Raw genomic sequence first — 24,267 nt, forward strand, 5'->3', positions numbered from 1 at the left:
GCTACATTGTCGATACCTGAGCTTTCATACACAGTTTGAGGAGTTTGCTCATGTGACAACACACAAACTTCGGAGGTTTAATTCAGTTTAATAACTTCAGTCAGGTCTCTCACAGCAGAAGAACAATTAGACTACGTTAAGAATTCTAATTAGACCAAGACATTTTGGCAACAACAAGGCGCGCGCCGCAGACCACAGGTGTATGCAACAAGTTGATTAATCCGAGGCAGGTAAGTAGATCCGGCTATTGGCTGATTTTGTGTCGCATTTCATTCATGTCCAGTGTTGGTCGCGTTCGACAGGTTATGATTTCATTTCTTACACGACATGTAATGATTATAAGCGTTTGTGGCAATGGTGGAAGATGACCAGGTTTCAGAGCGTGAGCTGCTGTACATTATTCAGCAATGCTCAGGTACACCTGACTTCATTTACTTCCTCCTCACACAGACTTGCTGATTAGTCATTAATTTGTAATGTAGGAAAAAACAATGGAAGTAGAAGACGCCTAGTAGAACTTCATATTGATCCTATGTCAAGAAGCATTTATTAGTTTAGGTTTTCTTAAAAGAAAATAAAACAAGGAAGTATAATTTATACATTTCTCAGCAGTGGCCTAGTTAAAGGTTTATCAGACACACTTTTAACAGTCACAAACACTGAAGTGTGTAATATTGAGTCAGAGTATTGAATTCCATATTAGTAGGAAGTCAATACAATTTGTTCCCTTTCAATATGTAAATAAGCTGAACCTTTCAATATAAGGAAATCCAATTCTTCAACCACTAGACCCACAAGTTCTCAAACATCAAAGATGCATTTAAGGTTTGGTTGAGCTTCCAGTCACCCCAGAGGACATTCAAAGCCAAGTTATATGTTTGAACTCAGTACTGATGAGAAGCCCTTTTTATGGGAAACACTTAAATATTATTATATATATTGAATATTTTTTATATATAATATTTTATGTATGTGTGGTCAAATCTGTGATCATTTTAATCCCAACTAACTGGACATGGAAACTTAAAAAAGGTGGATATAGACAACAGGTCTGTGCACCTAGTCCAAGGTGCCAGAAATTGCCATCCAAAATAAAGATAAATAAAATAATTTATAATTTTATTTTACAGAGTAGCAGTCTTACTGCCTTCCCTCATTCAATGTTCTTTTTGGGAAGATAAATATAACATTTTAATACCTTGGAGACAATTAGAACAATTAAAACAACAATCAATTCTTACCCCAGAATTTTTCAACTGAAAACTTTCTATAAAATAATTGCTACTAAAAACAACTTCATATGTTTAATATTGAAAAATCATCACTGTGTAGAGTCTGCAGTGAGGAAGAGGAAGACCAGCTGCATTTGTTTTTCTGCTGCCCTGATGTTGCAGGTGTTTGGACTGATGTCCAAGGCTGGTTGGGGCCTCTCAACATTTCTTTTGAACTAGCGCCTTTAAATATTTAATGCGAGGTTCTCGGTGAAAATTGTCACCAGATGATAAATACAATTATTCTGTTGTGTAAAATATTTTGTTTTTAAATAAATTAAATTTAAGTTTCCTGAAAAATCCTGTGCAGTGTCAGGTTCTTATGTCTCTGGAATTTTTTTTTTTTTTTTTGCTACAAACCATTGTAAAGTACCACAACATAAAAGAAAATTGGATAAAATTTGCTCTTGTGAAAAGTGGAACTATATAGAATTATAATTAGACTCTACCTTTCATATCAACTTTATTTATTAATTGAATAATTAAGATAAAATAATCTAAAAAAATTTTTTGAATTGAACCACAACACAGTGTAAAACAAAAAAGAACACTATAAGCTCTAGACAGAACGGATTTATTGCATGTCTATTGTATTTGATTGCTTAACATTTACAGCCGCACATATAAAGTAAAAGCCACCATGATCATGGCAGTTGGTCATGACTTTTTTTTTTTTTGCTTTACTGGTGCCACCAAAGCTGCACTTTGTTTTTAGAGTCCAAACATGTAAAAGTAAAAAAAAAATGTAATCAATAATTAAGCTTTTTTTTCACATTTCAGTGATCTCAGTAATATTACAATGCTAACTTTGATTGTACTAATGTCACCTGTATCTATTAATAGTAGATATGGAGGAGTCCAGTGACTTGTATGATGTCTACGAGACAAATGGCTCCCCTCCCTGGGCAGACGACCAGCATCAGTGTCTGGAGGAGCTGGACACTGTGGAGTGTCTCAGAAGGAAGATCAAATATTTCTTCATGAACCCCTGTGAGAAGTACCACGCTCGCGGCCGAAAACCATGGAAACTCATCCTGCAGATCATCAAGATCGCCATCATTACCATCCAGGTAGTTATTTCAGATATGACTTGAGCAGATGTTAATTGTGTTGTTTCGCTACCCTGACAACAAATACCTTTCCCCCTGTCACAGTTAGTGTCTTTTGGGCTGAGCAACCAGATGGTTGTCACATTCAAGGAGGAAAACCTGATGACATTCAAGCACCTCTTCTTGAAAGATTATGTTGATGGAGGCATGGGTACATACGCTGTTTACAGGCAGGCTGATGTTTATGATCACATCGATTACATCATTGAACAGGTAACTCAGTGCTAATATTTTCTTTTTATTTCGTCTTTGCAAGGAGCCCCAAGAAGGCATGAGTTTTATGTGCTAGTGTCTTGGTTTATTTTGATCATGTGAGACAAAACATTTTTCCTTTTCCTGTAAATCATTATTGGAATTTTATAGCTGTGCATGCTTGTATGACAGAGGAGTTCAACAAGCTCCCATGACAAGATGTAGCTCGTCATGGGGTTGGACTTTGTCCATGTTGTTTGAATCTGTCGTTTTGTTTTGTTGATTAGACTGCATAAACTGTAACACTAAACTGCTGCAGCTGTTCATTTCAGAGAGTTCCTTTTACCTGATGTTATTATAACTGAGGTTTCCATTGTTCATCTCTAGTATGGACATCTGCACAACATCACAGTAGGAAATCATGAATATGAGAAAACTGGCACCTTCTACACCCCCCTAACAGTGTGTCAGGAGTTCTACAGAAACGGCACTATCTACCCTGGAAATGAGACCTTTGAAATTGATGCTGAAGTGGAAACTGGTACGCATGATTGTTTGAGTTAATGTGTGGAAAAACTGAATATTTGGGTTCAGTGAGTTTATTTGTTCCTTGTTTTTCTTCTCCCTGTTGCTTGTATCTAACAGAGTGCCGTAAAGTTTATCCAATGTATCATCCATCATTGCAGAGAGCATTTCCAGATTTTGAACTGCATTTCAAAAGGTTTGCACGTACCCTTTTAATTGAAGCCTTTTTTAAAGGCAACACAGTTTTCCTCTCTTGGTTTTATATATGATGTGAAAACCCCACGGGTAATGTATCTGCTCTGTCTTGCAGGATGGTCTCTGTCAAGATCACGTTTGTTCTGAAGGCCATAAATTTACAGACAGTGAGACATCGAGAGCTGCCAGACTGCTACGACTTTACTGTTATTGTAAGTCACTTGACTTGTCTTCATGGCTCAGTAAACACCAGTGATTCCAATCAGACTCTGTCCTTTAAAAGCAGTGATAGGACACATCTGATCACCTGATTGCTGCCATAACCGTGATAATGATTCCCCTTGTGACCCTGCACCTGTTTCCTCGGCACAGATAGGAGTGAAAATGAAAGGAGTCAGTGTGAATCTTGTGTTTGTTTAACTACTGAAGACACAAATCTGAGCAGTAAGGATGTTTGCATACAGTGCCTGGTATTTACAAAGTTAAATGTTATCTTCAGGGCTTGGCAAGTGAATATTTAGCTTTTGGCTTCAGCTGTTTCAAAAAGTGCCTTTCCTCCGTTAAACACGACTCTCTGGTTAACAGATCATTTTCAACAACCAAGCTCACAGCGGCAGGATAAAGGTTGACCTGGAAAATGATGTAGACATCAATGAGTGCAGAGACTGGAAAGTAACTGGAGCATGTAAGTTTGCCGAGCTGAATTTACAAATGAATCATCTGCATTGCTTTAAGGTCGTGTCCAGGATTCTTGGGATTAATTAAGGCTGCTCTCTAAGCTTGGGACTTTGCTGCTCATAAAATCTGTTTGAAGATGTTTGCCCTTTTAAAGGTGAGAGTAATTTTAATTTCTCTGTTCCCTCAGCTGCCAGAAACATATACCTGACTGTGCTGTTCGACTGCCTCATCATTATAACGTGCATCATTTCGTTCACCCTCTGCACACGCTCGGTGATCAATGGGATTCAGCTGCAGTCTGTAAGTTAACTGAAATGCAGGTATATTTGTGATATAGCATGGATGTCTTGGGGCGCCTAGTAGCTTACCTGGTAGAATGTGTGCCCCTTGTGCTATGTTCTTGTTGCAGTGGCCATGGGTTTGATTCCAGCCTACAGCCCTTCGCTGCATGTCATCTCCTCCTCTCTCCCCCTTTCACTCTGAAGCTGTCCTTTTCAGTAAATGCAAAAAGCCAGAAAAATAAATCCTAAAAAAGATATGGATGTCTTTAGTATACCTGTTCTTTATGGATAAGTCGCGTTCTACAAAAAACATCCTTTAAAACATCCTTAAAATTCTAACGCACTAATTCCCTTTATTTCCCTTTTCTGTGTATGAAATAAACATGATTTATAAAATATTCTTTGTATAATATTCTGCTTTCTTTTTTTAACCTCTAAACCTGCACTGTGCCAGAAAACACCCTTGTCCCAGAGAAGAATTCAAAACTTCAGACAATTAAAGATGTGTTAAAAGTAACAAAATAACAGTATACACTGATAACATCAGTGTAAAAATGTACTGCCATAATCATCGTCATTTTAAAAGGTATATATATTTTTAGTGAAAATATTGGCCCTTTTAAAGATGTGTCCCAGTTTTTTGTCATCTCCGTCAGATCTCTACAAAAACATCATTTAATCAGGCATCAAAGGAGTACGCTGTATCACAAGGACTCCTGTCTCACTTCCTGGTTTCTGTCGGATGTGTCTCAATCCTAAGGTGTCAACGCCATAGCCCTTCTAAATCAAAACCTCATATGAATTATGGTTTAAAATGAGTATTTTGATTAGTGTTAAGAGAACTCTGAAAAATAAAATGGCTACTCACTGTGACTGCTGTGACATTCATATAACTTTTTGTCAACTCTGTAAGATGTCCGCTTCGTCAGATTTTCCCTCTGACATCCATGAAATATGCTATTCAAGACAAAATGAAACCACTCGGAGGTTGGCACTTTACAAGGTTTAATAGTCAAGACAAGAAAAAATAGTCTAATAGTCTAGACAAGAAAAAAAGGTCTTGTCCCACTACTGAATGTAATATTTCTAAGATCTATTAAAATAGAAAATGCAGCAGTAAATGAACTGCATTTATGTATGGCTTTTTTAGTCTAAGCGACCACTCAAGGTGCCTTACTCTACTGGTGCCTTTCACCCCATTCACACACACACCCACTGGTGGCTACCGAGGCTACCATATAAGGAGCCACCTGCTCATCAGATAATCATTTACACTCCCTCACACACTAATTTTGGGGTTTAGTATTTTGTCCAAGGACACTTCAACATGTAGACGGCAGGAGCTCTACCTCCTAAGTCCCAGCTGCCCTTGTGCTTGACATGTCAATGTTGTTTTTGAGGTAGAAGGGCAATTATCGTGTCTGTATTTCCCTCTTCATTTTTATGCCAATTACTTTTTTTCTTCATTAGTTGAATTGGGCTAGTTCCTGCTACTTTGATTTGTGGTTGCTGCTGATTTGTTTTGTCTTTGCTTGTTGTGTGGATTGTTCATTGTAGCCAATGCATCCATGTATATCCCTATTTGGCAATGGTGGAGGAACTAAGTATATTATTTACTGTATTAAAAGTAGAAAGACTAGAAATAGTATAGCGGAAACAAAACCATACTGTAGATATACAATATAACAAGTAGAAGTCCTGAATTGTAAAATGTTACTTGAGTAAAAGTACCCAAATATTCTCAACAAAATATACTATATATATATATATAAGTATCAAAAGTAAAAGTGCTCAACACAGAAAAAAATGACCAAATGCGTGAAACACTAAATACACTATTGGATTGTTACACCTGATGTGTAGGTGTCATTTTTCATTTGTAGTTGGCTGAGATGTAGCAACACTTTTTTCTACAGGTCCCATAATTTCCCAGAAAGGAACTAAAATTTAGCTGTAAATTCATCTGAAGGTTCCTCAAATGAAGTACGCAATTTTGTCATATTACTTAATTTGCACTGAATTATATACAGTTCACCTTTACAGGAACCTCCTGTAAAATTGCTAGGAAATAATGGGACCTGTAAAATGTTTACCTCTAATTTTAATTACCCTGCTGTTGGTTAGTTAACAATGCAATATAGTGATAGTAATATCATATGATTTGTATGGAAAAATCCTGGTAAAGTAATTACAGCTGTCAAATAGATAGAAGTACAATATGTCTCTCTGAATTGTGGTGGAGTAAAAGTATCAAGCAACATGAAATGAAAGTACAGCACAAGCACCTCAGATCTGTACTTAAGTACAGTACTTAAATAAATGTATTCTGTCACATTCCACCCTGTTATTTGACTGATTGAAGTTAGTAAAAAACAACTAATAACTATCTACATTTCTTTCTTTAAACAGGAATACACCCTCTACTGCAAGGAGCACTGTGGTAAAGAAGTCCCGTGGTCAGACAAGTCAGAGTTTGTGAATGGTTGGTATATCCTGATCATTGTTAGTGACACGCTGACCATCATTGGCTCCATTCTCAAGATCGAGATTCAGACTAAGGTAATAAGGATTTCCTTTTACAGTATCACTGAGATTGAGCTGTGTTCATTGAAATGTTTTTCAATATTACATTCTATCAGTAGCAGCTGTCTACAGTGTGCATGTATTTATAGGTATATATGCACACTGTAGACAGCGTGCATGTATTTATAGGTATACCCCCAGACCATTTGTCACATTTTAAACCTTCACTGTTTCTTTTAGGTGGTCACAAGTTATGATGTCTGCAGCATCTTTCTTGGGACAGGCACCATGTTTGTGTGGATTGGGGTCATCCGCTACATGGGATACTTTAGGAAGTATAATGTAAGACCTGATTTATCAAACAGAGCTCATGATCATTAGTTAAATGGGTGTCACACTGTTTACAATAGAGATACAGTTACAACAGTAACACTCAGAACTGTTTGTATTTCTGAAAAGGGAATGCTGCTAAACTTCACGCAGTTTGAGATAGATCTGCCAGTATTAACCACAAACTTTTCTTGAAGGGGAATTTTTGTTAGCAACAACACATCCTGTGGACCACACAATATTTCCTACACTTATCATCCATGAAGCAGTGCAGCATTACACCTTGGCATTACATGCTTTGGTCTTTACCTGAAACTTGATTTGTAAAGTTATTTTTAAGCCTTTTCTTAATTGTACCAAATTACTGGAAATGTTGAACCGTTGAAAACAAAACTCCATCCTTGTGTGTGATTTTCCAGATACTTGGCTTCAGTGTACATTTTTCAGATCTTTTACCATCTTTGATTGATGTCTGGCTGTGGCTGTTTTCAGATTCTCATCCTGACACTCAGGGCAGCTTTCCCAAATGTCATCCGTTTCATCTGCTGCGCTGGAATTATCTACTTGAGTTACTGTTTCTGCGGCTGGATCGTCCTTGGCCCGTATCATGAGAAGGTAAGGAGTGTTTACATAATACAAAGGAACATCTGCTGGAATTTTACTAAAGCCAAACCAAAAAATATTCTTCAATTCTAGTCAGGTTCTGCTAGTCTCAGTTATTAATAACAGCTGTGAAAAGAAGTACAAGTTTGGGGTACTTGTATTTGAGTATTTGCATTATCTGCTATTCTATACTTCTACACTACACACAAGCAGATATTTGAGAACATAAGTCACTAGTTACTCTGCAAATTTAGATTTATAATACAAAATATATCAACCAATAAAAGAGGCATTATTACAGGTTAAGACGAGACTTAACTGATCCACAGGGGGAAATTCGCAAGCTACCCGGCAGTATATAGAGTAAAATCAGCTCCACCTGTGCCAGCCACAACAGCACACATTAATGCATCAATAACTATCATCTACTGTGGTATACATTATTCTGAAATGGGCCGTCCTGCACCATGAGTACTTTTACTTTTTGGTACTTTTGTACTTGTACTAGAACTTTTACTTAACAGAGTATTTCTATACCAATACAGCTACTTTTACGCAAAAGATCCGAGTTCTTTAAACACTGGTTCATCATGAAGAACAGAAAAAGTAATAACCTTTCTTCTCTTTGACCTCTTGTAACAGTTCCGGACCTTGAATACAGTGTCAGAGTGTCTGTTCTCCCTGATCAACGGAGACGACATGTTTCCCACCTTCAAGAACATGAAGCAGAAGAGCAGCCTGGTTTGGATCTTCAGCAGGGTCTACCTCTATACCTTTGTGTCGCTCTTCATCTACATGATCCTTAGCCTTTTTATCACGCTCATCACCGACACCTATGACACCATCAAGGTGATGTTTACTTGTTTTAGACATTTGTAACCCCACAATCTCACTTTCCCAACCTACTTTTTGAAGGGTGGTTTTTGCCCTGTATTTTCAGTGTTTGTTTTTTTTGCAGTTGGTATAGCCAACAGTGCCACACGGTGTTAACTGTCACTTTCTTTCTACTCTTTAGCAGCAGCAGCAGAGTGGAACCCCGACATCAGAGCTGCAGAAATTCCTGTCAGTGTGTAAAGATCTGCCAAACTCTGGGGTGTACAGACTCGACAAGAAAAACAGCTGTTTCTTGGACTGCTGCATCACCAGGTCAGTCAACACTCACTCACACTGGCCAATGCTAACTCATAATTCTATCCCAGTGTGAGTTTAACATCATTGGTGTCCTGGCATCCTTTGCTTTTTATGTAGTAACAACAGTTTTGGGTGCCCCTTATTACCACTTGAACTGGGGGTGCAGGTGCAGTTTGCCAAAACACTTAAGTACTCAGTGGTGAATTCTCAAATAATGGATTGCAGCTGCTGATAGCACCATGATCACTTGAAAACCACTCTCTGCCCTGTCTCAAGTTCTGATTAACAAAAGATTTTGCGCTAATGATATAACAGCACAAACATGCCCATTAGGTATTGCAGCTGAGTGCAATTTGTCCTTTTTAGTATCTGATTGCAGTTATCCACGTGGCAATCAGTGCCGCCTTTGTACCAAGGACAACATCGGCAAAACAATGGCAGAGAGAAAAAAAATTTCAGGCAAGAAATTGAAATGTGACAAAGAGAAACTATGTGGGATTTAATATCCTAGTTTGTCCCTTTGAAATGCACATATTAGCACCAACTTTCTTAAGTTTCACTTTAAGTCTCACTTTCTGTTTTTGCAGTGAGATTCTTATGCATTGAAAGGGGTCAGTTTTGCGCCAAACATATGCATTTTACCCAATTTAAAGACAACTAATAGCACAGGTGCACCATGACACTATTTGCTTGGCAGCACAAGTAGGGCTGTATATCACCCTTTGTGGTTACTTTAAGAATTATATGTTGTTGTTTTTTGGTTTTATTTGTGCAGGTTTAGCAGCGTCAGAAGCCGTGCAATCCTGATTTTTGAATTTCTCCACCTATGAAGCTGCTAGATAAAATATTTCTAATAGAATCTAAACTGAGCTATTCTCTTTTCAGGTTCAGGAAGCATCAGGAGAGGCTGTCTTCTGAGGCATAGCAGAGCCTTTAATGTGGAATATTGAAAGGCATTACTGTATAAACTATAACCGAACAATTCATGTGCACTTTATACCAATATATTCAGTGGAGTCTTGAAAATCCTTTTGTTTTTCATTTAACATTAGGCCCCAGGTTGGCTCAGTGCTGAAAAGACCAAACAGGAAATGAATGAATCTGAGATTCTGATGAAGTCTAGTCTCTATGATGCACTGATACAGGAGCACTTTGTAAATGCACTTATTTATATTAATGTGTAGATGGGGAAAAAAGATGGACCCTGATATTTGAAATTGTGTTGTTTTTCTAAAACATGTCATTTGGAAGGTTCCCCATGTTGTACACTGAATATAACGAATCAATGTTAATAAATAAATTGTGATGTAAATTCACGATATTTTATTTCTCCATTGTCAGGAGAAGGCTTCCATACAAAAGCTAAAATAGCATATCTTTTTCACAAACTAGTTAATCCCCTGTAAAATCTTGTTACAATGAAGAAAAATTCCTTTCCAGTTCGTGGCAATAACTCCATCAATACAACCTTGACAATATAAAACTGACAGTCTTTAAGTCTTTAAAAGCAATATCAGGAAGTGGATACTGTAAGTGGCTCCACTAGTCCCCACTGCAGCAGTGGCAGTGGATGTAGACCTTTATTTCCCCAGAGAGGATTTGTCATTTGATCCTCTGACTCACTGTTGGAGAGGTCTGAGATCAATTTAAACCAAGATGTACCACTCTTAGAGACTTAACAGAAACACAAATGGGCAGAGTAGGCCATGCAATGTTCCAATTTGCTTAATTGCTTGAGATAGGTCCATATAATGTCTCTTTTGTCCATCATCATGAAGCAGAAATCCCTTTGGTTTACTTTATGTCACATGGTACATCACTTGTACTCCACACTACAGCAACAACCCCAGACTTTGTGCGAGTGGCTTGATGCATGCCTCCACGTCCAGGCAGAGATCACTGGCACAGAGGTCTCTGATCAAGACAGGCAGCAGGTGGCATCACAAAAAGTGCATACCCAGCTGTCAGCAACCTAAAAACAAGTCCATATGTCTTTAAACCCTAAATGTTACAGTCAAAATACCACTTCTTAAAATTTTGTTTGAGATCTTGATTCCTTATAGTGTCCTATGTGTTCATGGCAGATTCACAGGAACACTGTGAGGACAGTCCAGAGAGGCAGGAATCAAGAGTATAATGTGGTACAAATAAAAACAAAACTCTTGATCAATAAAAAGGAAGCTCAGTTACTTCATCTTTTATCCTGAGTGACAAAGCAATCACTCATGGAGTCAGTCTGGTTTGGATTGGGTGACGCCAGGTGGCGGCAGGACTCGCTGCTCCTCCATTCTGTTGGATTGTGAACGCAGGATGAGACTGAAGAAATCCTCATCTGGAACAGTGGGTCCTTTAGATTTAGAGGACGGAGCAGCACACCTCTGGTCGTTCAATCGGGAACCCTGGAATATTGACAAGAGGCAATGCAGATATGTTAGCTGATGCTTTTCAGGAGCAATATCCAGTGTGGCACGAGTAGCCACTTAATGCATCACTGCCTATTTCAAGAAAGGTCTTAATCATGTCTGTTGGATGTGAACAGTTTGTAAACACAGTGTAAACACATGGAGTATTTGAGGTATCTAGAAGGACATAATTCTGCCTATTTGGACACAATCAGTAAAAATATTGCAATGATAGTTAATTCCAGTGCCTCTGAAATTTACAATACTGTACTTAACACTTCAAAATAGTATCTGACTTTCAAAAAAAAAAAAAAAAGTGGCTGAAAAGGATGTAGGTCAAGCTTTGTCTGTGACAGGTCCCTAATTTCCAAAAACCAGGCAAGTTTCTGTCTAAAATTAATACTATGTGTTTTGCATTTCATGGATAAACTAAATGATATAGTTCTTTTTGAAATATAACAGTATATTATTCAGAAATGACAGACTGACAGAATGTAGATAACACTATTTGCTGTTGCTTTCTTGGGCAGAATGCAAAATACTAATTTATTTTCTGACCTGGCACTTCACTAGCATATCGAAGAAGACGTCATCCCCCTCAGGCTGATCAGCGCTTGCCTCTAGACGACTGTAGAGGGAGGGTATGTGAGGGGTATCTGTGTTGGATATGGGGGCTGGGAAGAGAAATTCGTATTAGTCATGATGTGAGTAATGATACTGAGAGGCTAAAATGGGGAGTATATACTTTGTATATCGTTACCTTGTGGGGGGACTTGGTCTGTGCTGGAGGTGGAGGGTGTATGAGGCGGGTTGGAGGTGCTGAGACGTAAGCCAGGAAAATGGCTCAGGCTGACTCGTTGGTCGTCCAGACGACGGGCCTGGGAGCTGGCCAGCAGCTCCAGGAAATGACCAGGATCCTGCGACGGTGTTTCGCAATCCAAAATAGCTAAAGGCAGAGATACTTATTATCTGTGGGTGATTTGTCATAACAGTGTGTGCTGGTGACACTGACTTGTGCCAGAGATATTGGGTGAAGGGAGATACCCAACTGTAGGCTTACCCAATGTTAAGAAAACGGTTACTCTTCCTGTCTCCTAAGTGGGTGTGGTTAGCTCTCCCTCCAATCAGAGCCTGTTCTCCCTCAACTTCCCCTCCCCACCACAGTGTTGAACAGAGGCTCTGTGGATGTCTGTGTATGCGGATCGAGAAGCAGGTGGAATGAAAATACATTGTTCCTATTATTGCAGCCTATTGTTGCACAAAGCTTGGGCATTTTTTATTTATTACTAGCGGTAAATAACTGTTTGTAAGCTAACTGTGATTTTACCGCCTGTTTATCAAGATCACGAGATCTCGCGAGAACTTGTTTTCTGAGACGGACAGGGCTCAAACAAAGTTAACTTTCTTTTGATCTGTGCGGATGAAAAATGCAGCTTTAGTGTCAGAATATTGGGAAGATGTGTGGCTTGTGGAAAATGAACCCAATATTTACTTTAGTGACTACAGGGCGAAAGAATTGACCATAAATTGTGATCACGTTAATTTTCCTCATTGACGACAATACATTCAGAGCTGCCGCAAGTCTCCTACGGGGGTGGGGCGCTGACATCACTGAATCAGGAAGTGAGCTGAGTTGGGTATCTCGCTTCATCCAATATCTCTGCTATCGCCTTTTTACTACTTCACCCAGCATTTCATTCTGATTTTGTAAGATAGTAAATACAGGAAAAAGAGCACAAGGGAGAGTTTGAGATGGATGAGGTGTTCATGAGTCACAGTTATTCTATGAAATTTAAAGCAACCCTCCTCCTTAAATCTCTTTTGAGTATCAAACATTTCCCGTAGACCAAAAAGTTGGCTGCACAAAATTGTATTTTCATCTGTCTTGGAGCATGGAGGCTGTGCTAAGATTGGATTCATGACCCCGACAGAGGAGTGCAATAATAACCAGTTTTCAGGTTTGGCAAAAAAGAAAAGTCCATCAAAGTTGTTTTATTCAGTGTAGAAAGTAACCAGAAACATTTTACAGTAAAGGTGTAGTTCAATAAATATAGATTACAAGTGTATGGTATATTTAGAGTAATTTCGCCCCTTTACCTTGCCATCAGGCAGCCCTTTCCAACAGGGAACTGAAGCTGATATCTATGTGCTCTTTACAAAGCCATCAGACTCCTTTGACAAGAAAGTTATTTTACCTTGCAGAACATGGGCATTGCTGGTCTACCGCTTTTTTGATGGGGTAGTTTGTGTTATTGTGTGACTGTAAGGATTCTAAACTCACCTTTCTAAACACCAAAGTCACACAATAACACAAACAAATCAATCAAGGCAGCGGTATACCAGATGTTCTGCAAGGTAAAATTACTGTGTTTGCAGATGGAGTCTGGCTTTGAAGAGAACATAGACAACCGCTTCAGTTTCCCATCAGAAAGGGCTGTCTGCAGCCAAGTAAAGCAGTGAAAATATCCCAAAATATGGCATACATTTAAATTATATACCTTTTTATCAGGTGGTTAAAATACGTTTTGCTGCTGCCCCCATGCACAGCAGTACTCCTGCCTGCTTCTCCAAACTGGCCATCATCTACTCTAGGTAATACACTGACTACAACTAAGTACCTTGTACAATCCCACTTCAAAAAATTTTAACTATCCCTTTACACTTTCAAGGCTTGAGTGGAAAGTGTTTGATACTCAAATCACAGATTTTGGGAGGTGAATCACTTTAAGTCATCTTTGACACAAACAACACAAAGAATTACGCAACATTAAAATGTAAAGGACACATTTGTGGACGTGCTGCTTTCACACCATATAGAGGCCACACTGATCGGCCACAACAGCAGACTGAAGATGAGTGATCTGCTTGTCCATAAATTTTCAATTGTATCTCTCAGTTAAGCCAGATAATCGTACTGTTACGTATGGTGTGAACACAGAGGGAACACAAGGGGCTGACTCACATTTCCTTTCAGCTACAGGTGGGGTGGAGGAGGGAGAGGAATGAGCAGTGAGATGGCTCTGGCCATCCTGTAGGGAGCACCTTTGGTCATCCATTCTGTTGCCCTGGAAACGAGAGAGGAGGTCGAAAAAGCCATCCTCTCCAATAGTGTCCCGTGATCCTGGCTACAGTGTTAAAAAACAAAACAAATGGACTCAATAACAATAGAAAAGGCTTCAGTAATTGAGGTAATCAGGACAGCGGACAGGCTTTTGGTGAAAACGATCAAATACAGAAAGGAAAGGGTAAACAGCATGGGCATACTACATCACTTCCTACTTTAAAACTCTCCTGTTAGAGAAGCAATTTTTAGTTCAGGGTTAAAATAATTATTTGATCTGTGAACTGACAGCTAACATCTACAGATTCTTCTAAATAGCTGATTAATTTTGTTACACTGGGACATTGTGATGGGCATTTTTCCACCATTGTCTGACGTCTTAGAGATCCAACAGTAAATTAATCTATAGCATACTCACCAATCAAGAATTGACATAATTGTTAGTAGCAGCCCAACTTTCGCTGGGTTAAACAGATACACTGCTTTATCTGCAAATATCCACTGCACTCTCTTAAGCTTGTGAATAGCACCTTTAAGATACAGTTGCATTCTTTGTGTGTGCGTACGTGTGGACACCCTTTGAACAGTTAGTAATATAACTGGCGTCAGACAGATTAACTTAATTTTGAAATTCACTTTGCTTGTCTGTTCTTCCGAATGAACTGGAGTCTGATATTGTTTTGGAACACATGAGTCAGAAACAATGATCCCACATTGCCACACCAAAATATTTCCTCCTGAGATCTTAATACTGTATGTGGAAAAAATAATTGGGAGTCTTCTTGAGGATGAATCATCGTCGCCCATCTTGTGGGCTCCAGGGACATTAAGACTGAGTAGAACAAGCTCGTGTTTTTAGAAATACCTTAATAGACAGCGGTGTGTCCTCCTCAGGGGCCGAGGGCTCGGTGTGGTTTTCATGCTGGTCTTTGTGAGAGGATTTGTTGTTCTTCTTCTTACTCTTCAGCCGGTGGAAGAGGAACAGCTTGGTAGAAGCCTTTATTGTGTTGTTTTTTGAAGATCCAGGAAACACATCTTCTTCCCAGTCCTGTACATTCCACATGCATAAAGACTGATCATTTTAATTTAACATCGCTGACAGATTCATGTTAGAGTTTTAATGTTTTACCAATGTTAAACACTGAAGGCTGGGTGAACAGGTTCTTAGTGTTTTTGTGTTTCATGTAAAATAATGATTAATTTCCCTTTACCCTAAGTTATAAATGTCTATGATGGTTTGTGCTTACTTTGGCTGACATGTTTCTGAAGCCATAGCAAAAGGCTAATTACATTTTAACAATGTAGAATTAATTAAGATAATTGCTAAGCACCAAGTTCAGCACCTTTCATTGTCAGAACAGCAGTTTGTCGAAATTAATTAATTTTCACCATAAATTGTCTTAAAAAAAAAAAGAAATAAAATAACAACGAATTGTTAATGCCAAGCTTACAGTTCTGTATGTTACAAGCTATATTTTTATGTCAAATACAAATTGTCAGTGAAGGAGAAGTGGAAAGAGTTGAACCATTTCATTTGTACGACAGCTTCTGAAATCAGACTGACTGGTTACAATGCAATTAAGACAAAAAACACACTGCATACTTTACATCATCAGTGTCTGTGTCTTATGAGGTGTTTTCATACATGCATACCTGATGTGGCGATGAATCCCCAGTTTCATGTTTGTCAGGACTTGGACTCAGTCCCAGGTTCTCTGCACTGCCTCTTGTCCTCGATGGAGACTTGCTCCCTGAAACAAAAACAAAAAAACTCAACAGGGTGGCAGCATGTTTGAATATTTATACAGCACTTTCACAACTACAGGAAAACTGATTTTTTTTCTTCTTATAAACACACAAAAGTTATGTTTACATTAAGTGCTGTTCATCAAAACATGTTGAATGTATTTCCTTCCTCGTGAATAATTTTAAATCCTGCATTGTTTACATTATGTTTACTAGCTTGCAGTCCTCTTCTTCCCTGCCTTTGTCAGTGTACTGCTGTTTTTCATGGCATGCTACTGCCACCTGTAGATCAGAGGAATAGTAAAACAACATTGGTAGGAATGTATCATGTCACCTGAGTGCACATGCACAAAATGCGGCCACAAAAACAACAACCATACAGGGTACCTTTAATGAAGCACCACAACAAAAGGCAGCCTTTACTGGGAATTGTAAAAATAGATTTTCCATTGCTGAGAATTTTACATTTCTAAATATAACGTGAATACAGAGCATACAGATAATTTAAAAGGCCAATCATGCTGCTAAAAATGCAATGCCACTGATTGACAAGTATAAAAGGCATATTGCTACATGTTCCCAAATGGATTTGTCAAAATGTCCTGAAAATGACAGGCAGTTCTGAGGAATGCAGATTCACACAAATCTTCACTGCAAATCTCCACACTGTAGGACTAATAAAGGACTATCTTATCTTACCGTGGAGGCTTGGGTAACCCTGGTAGCTTGTGTGTAGAGCAGAGCTGTTAGTGTTGCTGTTGCGGAAGATACTGGCATGGACGCTGGAGTTTGACTTCAGGCCGACGACCAGCCGTAAGTCCGACAAGTTCATCCTGGCTGTCATCTCACCACTTTTGTCTCCAGTCTGCAACATCGACAGCATCAAAGTTAATGTAAACAAAGCTAAATGTGAACATATGACCCCAAAGCAAAAATACAAAACATACTATTGCTAAGTAATTAATTTGTGCACTGGCTTTGCAGTGTGTATGTCCAGAAAAATCTTTAATGAATGCACACATACAAATGCTGCATACAAAGGAAGCTATTATTTCCTGCTGTTCCACATACAGCCAGTAGAGGGAGGTGTGGCCTGATGGCAGCTACTGATTGCACTGTGAGGGAGGGGGTAGACAGTAAACAGTCACCTCTCTGGCAATCTCCAGATGTTTCTCAGCGAAGTACATGGCTTGCTGATGATTCCCCAGGGCGGTGTGGGCATTTCCTAGACTCCAGTATGCTCGTCCTTCACCGACCCTGCAGCGAGACACAGAGGGAAAACAGGCTGAGCGACTTCAGCTGAGATTACGCAAGAATGGGAAGGGCATTCATCAAACTATCACAGTACAATCACAAAAACCTGACATGAGCTTGTGCTCTCAACAACAGCTGGTGGGTACGTTACCACATAAAAAGAGAATATTAATATGACTAACTAGACATTTTCAAAACAAACAAACAAACAAAAAAATAACAATCAGAATTTGAAGAACTCTTCCTCCCGTTACATCCCATCTATACCTTTTAGGCAACTCAATGACAATATTGCTGTGCAAGTTTCCTTCCTTTGCTAAGACTACAAAAAATAGAGATGTACTCCCACACTAGGAATTACAGCATTGCCTTGTTGTAGCAGACATATAGCAGAGGACCCCTAAGCCTATAAACTGATTTTTCATCTGTAAAGCATAAAAATTTCAGGCTGACATTTTGAACAGCCTTTTAATGTTGTAGATGATCGAGGAGAAGCTCATTTTAAAATTTCTTCTGTAAAAGAGTATCAACTGATTTTAAATGATATCCTAAATATATGATCTGTAAGTAGAAAGTCTATTCTTGGCCAGCCTAACAAGCTGTTTGGACCTTTCCTTGTTACTCTGTCTGCTGTTTTTAGTGTTTTTGCAGTTTGGCTTCATGGGTGTTGGCAGTAACACCACCAATTTTTGGCAGGTAATTAGTTCAAGGCCCACCCGCATTGAAACTGTATGTGCTCGTTACACTTCAAAGACAGTTTGGCAGAAAGCTGACGACAATTGGCCCTCTATGGTCAATACCTGTCATTGAGGTCCTGAGCAATGACCAGATGTTTGAGGTGGTAATCAATGGCTCTCTCATAGTCTTGCAGTAGTGTGTAGGTGTTGCCCAGACTGTAACAGGCCTGGGCCTCCACTGCCTTGTCCTTCAAGAGCCTGGCCAGCTGCAGAGTCCTCCTGAGGGTGAAACAGAGGAGGAAGACAGTCAAAGAATGTGTAGGGTGGGAGCGGGAGAATGATAGTTATCAGCCACTTTCTTTTCTTTCTTTGTTGCAGAATGCTGCAGAAGAGGGATTAAAAACTCTGGAACTCTCGAACTACTGCTCCTGAACAAATACATATCTGTACACGTTTGTGGTTGTTATATGTGCATGTATTGTGTTCAGAACTTTGTGTTTGTCTTATTTATATAACCAAATCAGTAACGTTTTACCTCAAGTCCGCCTATTAAGCATTTATAAGCAGTAGACAAACTTTAATAAAAGTCTAAAAATGTTCATAAGTCTGCTTACAGCTACATTATAATGCATTATAAACTATTTATTAATGTACAGTAGCTGTCAGCAATACTAACTTCCATTATAAGGATATACATAATTGTGTTTTACTATACTGTGATTCACTTGTTCTTTATACACCAGCCTTCACTTATAAATGCAGACAGTAGGACATACACCTGGTGATAAATACACTAACAAACACGTCCACTTACAACTACATCATACACCGATCAGCCACAACATTAAAACCACTGACGGGTGAAGAGAATAACCTTGATCGTCTTCTTACAATGCAATGCTCTGCTGGTAAACCTTTGGTCCTGGTATTCATGTTGATGCCACATGACAAATGGCAACAGCACTCCCCTATGGCAGTGGTCCCCCAGCAGAACAATGCACCGTGCCACACCATAAAAACTGCCTTAGAAATGGCCCTAGGAATGTGACAAAGAGCTCAAGGTATTGACCTGATGTCCACATTCCCCAGATCCCAATCTGATCAAGCATCTGTAGGACCTGCCGCTACCCCACATCACAACTGACAGGTCTCACAGGATCTGTCACCAACGCCCTGGTGCCAGACACCACAGGACACCCGCAGAGGCCCTGTGTCCATGCCTCGACAGGTCAGAGGCCCCACCAAAGATCACACTTGGCTCTGACCTGTCGAGGCATAGACACAGGACCTCTGGGGTATGCTTGATCAGATTGAGATGTGAGGGATTTGAAGGCCAAGTCGACACTTGGAATTCTCTGTCATGTTCCTCAGGCCATTTTTTGAGAGCAGTTTGTGTGGCAGTTCAGTATGGCATTGTCCTGGTGGAGAGGCCACTGCCATTGGGGAGTGCTGTTGCCATGATGGGGTGTACTTTTTCTTAAATGGTGTTTAAAGTGGCATCTACATGAATGCCAGGACTCAAAGTTTCCCAGCAGAACACTGCATTGTAACGAGATGATCGGTGTTGTGGTTTTAATGTTATGGCTGATAAGTGTTGTGTGTTATATACTATTTATTAAATGTTTACATACTGCTAAATGCTAAACAGGAGACAATTAAAGTGTTGCCAACAAAACTCATTCTCGGCTGATGCGATGAACCAACTTCCCAGTTAGGACAATTTCAGTTTGATCTAATTTTTCTTTATCTGACTGATTTATGGTTTCATTAAGGTTTTATTTGAGAAGAGACAACATACATGAATCCACATTCAAACAAATGTAAATGCACCCAAGTTAGATGATAAGCTAGTTTTTAACCGGCAGTCAATTTGCCTAATGTTAATATGTGTCCTACAATAGTAAAAGGAATACAATATGTACAGTAGTTAAAACATACAACTTGAGAAAAAATACTTCTTGCTCCTGTCACTTAAGCTTTTACAGAAGAAAAACATAATTTAAAATGAAAAATAACATCAGCATACTTGTTTTGTGTCAGAATATAATGATGACATACAGGATATCTGCATTGGCCATCCCAAGGTGACAAAGGCCTTGAGCGCCACTTGTTTACTCACTTGTAATGACCGGCCGCCACCTCAAACTGGCTGAGGAATATGTGAGCATTGCCAAGGTTACAGTGGGCCCTCCTCTCAGCAGACTTATCCCCAAACTCTTTAGCGATGAGCAGCCGCTGCCAAACAGGACAAACAGTAGGGTGCACATTACTGCCACTGAGGTCAGGATTAACAGGAAACATTTTAGAGGTTGTCGAGGATGTGGCAGATAATGAAGACTAACACAGCCTTCACACTCATGGGGTCAGAGAAAATGAAAATGTATGTGGGTAAAAACTTCCACATCTTCTTGACAAATTCATCCAATATCAACTAATGTGTTACTTGTCTATCAAAGGCCTTAAAAACACAGGGAACAAGGCCAATTTGAAGCAGGTGATGTGTGGTGCACACTTAAGGGGTGCATGTTTGCCACCTACCTTTTCATGTGCAGCTGCTGCTGTTTCAAAGTCACCCAGCAGATAGTAAGTGTTGCCAAGGTTGCCATGGGTACGACCTTGGGCTGCTCGGTCGCCTAACTCCTTCACCAGACACAGGTTTGCTCTTTGTTAGAAAGAAACAACACACACGTACATGTTATTGTACGTAAACACTTGAACACGTTTTAAGTGTTTAATTAAAAAAACCTTTTGTGCTTTCAGGATCATTTTTCAGATCCTGTTAGAGCCCACAGCACCCAGCTAGCTCTCACAACATAAACAACCCATGCCTTTTGTTTCCTCTTTATGAATTTACTGAACTAAACAAACATTTAGACAAAATAACACCACTTCCTTTGTGGTGTAGTGGAGAGTATACACAGGTATACAGAGTATACCCTCCTCTTTCTCTGGCTGTTAACAGTATACCCACCTATAAGCCAAAAAGCCAGAGAGTATATCCACTTCCTCCTCGGTAACCTACCCATCTACCTACACCACTGCTCCTCCTGATTGGATACCATGAAGATGAGCAAACAAGCACACATTAGATCGTTTCACTTTTCCCCCAATAAAGATGGCCTAACCTGCTTCGTGCATCAGCCAACAGGTTAAGTGACATGTTGCTTGTTTGGAGAAAAAAAAAGAAAGGAAAAAAGACTTGCCCTGGCTTCATTTTTGTGAAGCTTTGCACAGACAAGAGGGAGCACAACTTCATCAACAACTTGTAAACACTGCCAAAAAGTAAAAGATGAGACAGCCAAGGTGTGCTTCAGAGACTTGAAAAAACATTTTTTGTTGCAATGTTACACAGCATCCAACCAGCTTTGAGTATGTTACACTTCATATCTGAGGAATTCAGGTGGCACATTTACAAAAAGTAACCATGTAGGAGTTTAACATCTTACCCAAGGAAACTTTGATACAAGGTAGAGCAGTGGGATGATGATAAAATATGAATATGGTGCAGAGAATGATGTTGTACATAATTTATCTAAAAAGGAAAGATCTTTATTTGCCCTGCTGAGATCTGGTATTTCACCACTTACTGTTTAAAATGGATAGTGTTTCAGTCGGGAAGAAGCAGATTTGTTTTTACTGAGAACAGCAGAATACTTGGTGCATCGTCCATAATCACAAAATCAATATCTGTTTTTATCTTACTACAAAAAGACTGAGTTTTGTGTTTACATATGATACATTTGAATTAGCCACTTACTCAGGGAAAGCCTGGGAGAAAAGACCAAAGCTCTTCATTAGGATAAATTGTAAGTAGTTCTTCTCAGTGTAGAGTTAATTTGGATTTTTTCCCCACATAAATAAGTTCAAAAGAACATAAAATTACTGATAATGCAACTTTTTATGCTCTTGAGTTTTTGTGTATGTATTACATGAAAATGCTTGTTTTGGAAAACAGCCATTTTCTTGTAATCCCACGTGGGTTCGGACAGATGTTCGGCATAACACAGAAAGAGAAGAAAAAACTAAACAAGCAAGGTTATTGTGGGGAACAAACCTGTGACGCTGCAGTTGATGTATTGTCAATTTAACAATCAGGTCACTTGTATCATACCTCGGGGCTTTCAAAATAAATGCAAAACAACAAATATTCAATGTCTAGTGATACCAACTCACTCATAGTACTGTGCAGCTTTCCTCAGGGCTATCCTGGCCTCCTCTGGGAAGTCTCCTGGCTCGGCTCCAGTCCAGCAGATGCTCTTGCCTTTGGCGTGGTAAACGTTCCCGAAATTATACAGCGCCCGAGCCTGCCCAACCTACAGCACGCACACCAGATTTTCACAGGCGGAAACCAGAGTGACCAGTGCTGTAATTATATACTTAAAATACACTGACACCAGACCTGCGTGTTTGCAAGCGGGCTGGCAAACTATTCTAGATGTTGGTACGCCGACGCTTCGCAGTCATCGTGCATACCAAAACTGTTCTGTGGCTGCAAATCAAGTCATGTGGTATGATTGAAAATACATTTGGATGCATTCTAATCAAAGCCAATGAGCCTTTTAGTCATTGACTGTGCTCTAATTACAGAACAGTAAAGCCATCCATTGTCAGTTTAAGATAAGAGGACTGAAGATACCCATATGTAAACAGCTCTTGTGTAGTAAAAATATCACCTTAAATATCACTAAAATACAACCCACCTTATCATACATGGCTCTGGTGATATCCAAATGTCTTTGGCAACAAACCAAGGCTTCATCATACCGTCCTAACAGCTTTAATGTGTTCCCAAGGTTGCCACTGGCTTTCGCTTCACCAAGTTCATCTCCAATTGTTCTGGGATAACAAGGGAGATAAAAAACATTAGGAAATAATTAGACTGGAATATCAGCGGATTACTGAAGTGTATGAGTACAAAAACACAAGAGGAAAGAAAGTAATTTACAGCTGCAAGCAGCAATACAGTGGAGTTGAGTCTAGAAATTTAATCATGGAGGGGGAATATGGTGATTAAAAAAGTTTTAGCATTTGTTCAGAATATATTGTTAGAGTTTAATCTTTAATTATTTACATTGAACTAGTATGCACGGTCGCTAATCTAAGTTAAAAATCTGCAGGAAACACTGGTATTTTTCCAAGGTTGTTCTATCTGTATAACAAGGGTTTAAAAGGGGGATATGGTTTTAAAACACAAAAATATTAAGACTGTGAACACTGTTTACCTCGTAAGTGTGAGGTCATGCCGATGGTACTCCAGGGCTTTGTTATACTCCTGTAGGTGAAAGTAGGCATTGCCCAGCTGGCTGTAGATGGCACTGAGGATTTGAAGGTCCTCTGTTCCAACTTGGATGGCAGACTCAAAGAAGGACACACCGGCACGATAGTCACCAGTCTTACAGAGCCGCTCACCTTCCAGAGCCAGGTCCAGACATGATGACTCCATCCTGCAGGAAAGTGAGATCTATGTGAGAAGTGAACTCTTCCAATATTCATAATACTGATGAAATACTTAACTATATCAGGAGGATTCAACACATTAAAAAAAGGTTGTTACATCCTCCTACAGTAAATCAGTTAATGAAATATGGCAAAATGAAGGCTGAGAGTAGTTTTCATTACAAAGTAATTATATTTCATATCACCATATTAACTGTAGTCTCTAAAATGTCAGAAAATATAGAAACATTTTCCCCCATAGTGATTCAAATTGCTTGATTTGTCCCACCAACAGTCCATACCCTAAATTCAATTTAAAATAATGTAAAAGACAGAATGGCTGCTTGTCAAAATACTTGTCATTTTTACCTGACAAATTACTTCAAGAAGTACTTCACCGCTGGAAAAGTAGTCTTTTCACAAAACTGGGCTGGCTATGCAGTAGACATACACAAATACTTTTGAAATCGGTGCTACATGACCAAAGAAAAGCAGAGAAAAGGGCTGTGGCATTTGCTTTCTCTTTAGAGGTAGAAAACCTGTAATAACCAGAATGCACTGGTGGGTGACATAATGTAAGTCATCCGTCTGAAAACAACATGGTGGCTGGCTAATAACAAGCAGGCCCCCAGGAAGTGCATTGGGCTTTAAAGCTAATTTTCATAGTGGTCAAACAGTGGAATTACAACTGCCATTAGGCCCAAATAGACTTATACTTTGAAACGAATGCCTATAAATCAATGGATTCTTTTTTTTAAACACCCAAACCGCCGCAAAATGACTCATTTCACTATCAGGATTTGATCCATGCGGTCTGATAACATTTGGAAAGTCTAGAAGAGCCCCAAGATTA

General features: G+C 39.3%; 2 protein-coding genes across 7 annotated transcripts in view; one reads left to right on the forward strand and one right to left on the reverse strand.

The window, feature by feature from the left end:
- Positions 1-10,154, forward strand: mcoln3b (mucolipin TRP cation channel 3b). 3 transcript variants are annotated; one of them, XM_078168974.1, is made up of 14 exons: positions 1-230; positions 2,115-2,341; positions 2,426-2,593; positions 2,960-3,113; positions 3,218-3,293; positions 3,408-3,504; positions 3,878-3,977; positions 4,158-4,270; positions 6,661-6,810; positions 7,015-7,116; positions 7,597-7,719; positions 8,350-8,556; positions 8,726-8,853; positions 9,724-10,154. In XM_078168974.1, the coding sequence occupies exons 2-14, from the start codon at positions 2,120-2,122 to the stop codon at positions 9,761-9,763; spliced, it is 1,680 nt and encodes a 559-aa protein (XP_078025100.1). In that variant the 5' UTR covers positions 1-230; positions 2,115-2,119; the 3' UTR covers positions 9,764-10,154. The 3 variants fall into 3 exon arrangements, with proteins under 3 accessions (XP_078025100.1, XP_033478222.1, XP_033478223.1); XM_033622331.2 differs by having other exon boundaries at positions 3-230; positions 8,723-8,853; XM_033622332.2 differs by having other exon boundaries at positions 3-230; positions 2,118-2,341; positions 8,723-8,853.
- Positions 10,147-24,267, reverse strand: part of LOC117254215 (G-protein-signaling modulator 2-like) — a 22,877-nt gene continuing 8,756 nt past the window's right edge. For all 4 annotated transcript variants that reach the window (XM_033622325.2, XM_078168972.1, XM_033622326.2 and 1 more), the window contains exons 2-15: positions 23,201-23,422; positions 22,679-22,814; positions 22,152-22,291; positions 20,517-20,640; positions 20,098-20,213; positions 18,102-18,257; positions 17,196-17,304; positions 16,747-16,912; positions 15,955-16,052; positions 15,167-15,349; positions 14,203-14,365; positions 12,001-12,186; positions 11,799-11,914; positions 10,147-11,237 (exon numbers count right to left, since the gene is read on the reverse strand). In XM_033622325.2, the coding sequence (XP_033478216.1) occupies positions 11,070-11,237; positions 11,799-11,914; positions 12,001-12,186; positions 14,203-14,365; positions 15,167-15,349; positions 15,955-16,052; positions 16,747-16,912; positions 17,196-17,304; positions 18,102-18,257; positions 20,098-20,213; positions 20,517-20,640; positions 22,152-22,291; positions 22,679-22,814; positions 23,201-23,422 (2,083 nt within the window). In that variant the 3' untranslated portion in view covers positions 10,147-11,069. The remainder of the gene's footprint in view (positions 11,238-11,798; positions 11,915-12,000; positions 12,187-14,202; positions 14,366-15,166; positions 15,350-15,954; positions 16,053-16,746; positions 16,913-17,195; positions 17,305-18,101; positions 18,258-20,097; positions 20,214-20,516; positions 20,641-22,151; positions 22,292-22,678; positions 22,815-23,200; positions 23,423-24,267) is intronic.

This window comes from Epinephelus lanceolatus, chromosome 6 (genome assembly GCF_041903045.1).
Source record: "Epinephelus lanceolatus isolate andai-2023 chromosome 6, ASM4190304v1, whole genome shotgun sequence".
Lineage (NCBI taxonomy): Eukaryota > Metazoa > Chordata > Actinopteri > Perciformes > Serranidae > Epinephelus > Epinephelus lanceolatus.

Excerpts from the sequence above, each read along its gene's own strand:
- mcoln3b (XM_033622331.2), top strand. The coding sequence starts at position 2,120 with ATGGAGGAGTCCAGTGACTTGTATGATGTCTACGAGACAAATGGCTCC. Across the intron at positions 3,114-3,217 it reads TGATGCTGAAGTGGAAACTG|AGTGCCGTAAAGTTTATCCA; the intron begins GTACGCATGATT and ends TGTATCTAACAG. Across the intron at positions 6,811-7,014 it reads AGATCGAGATTCAGACTAAG|GTGGTCACAAGTTATGATGT; the intron begins GTAATAAGGATT and ends TGTTTCTTTTAG.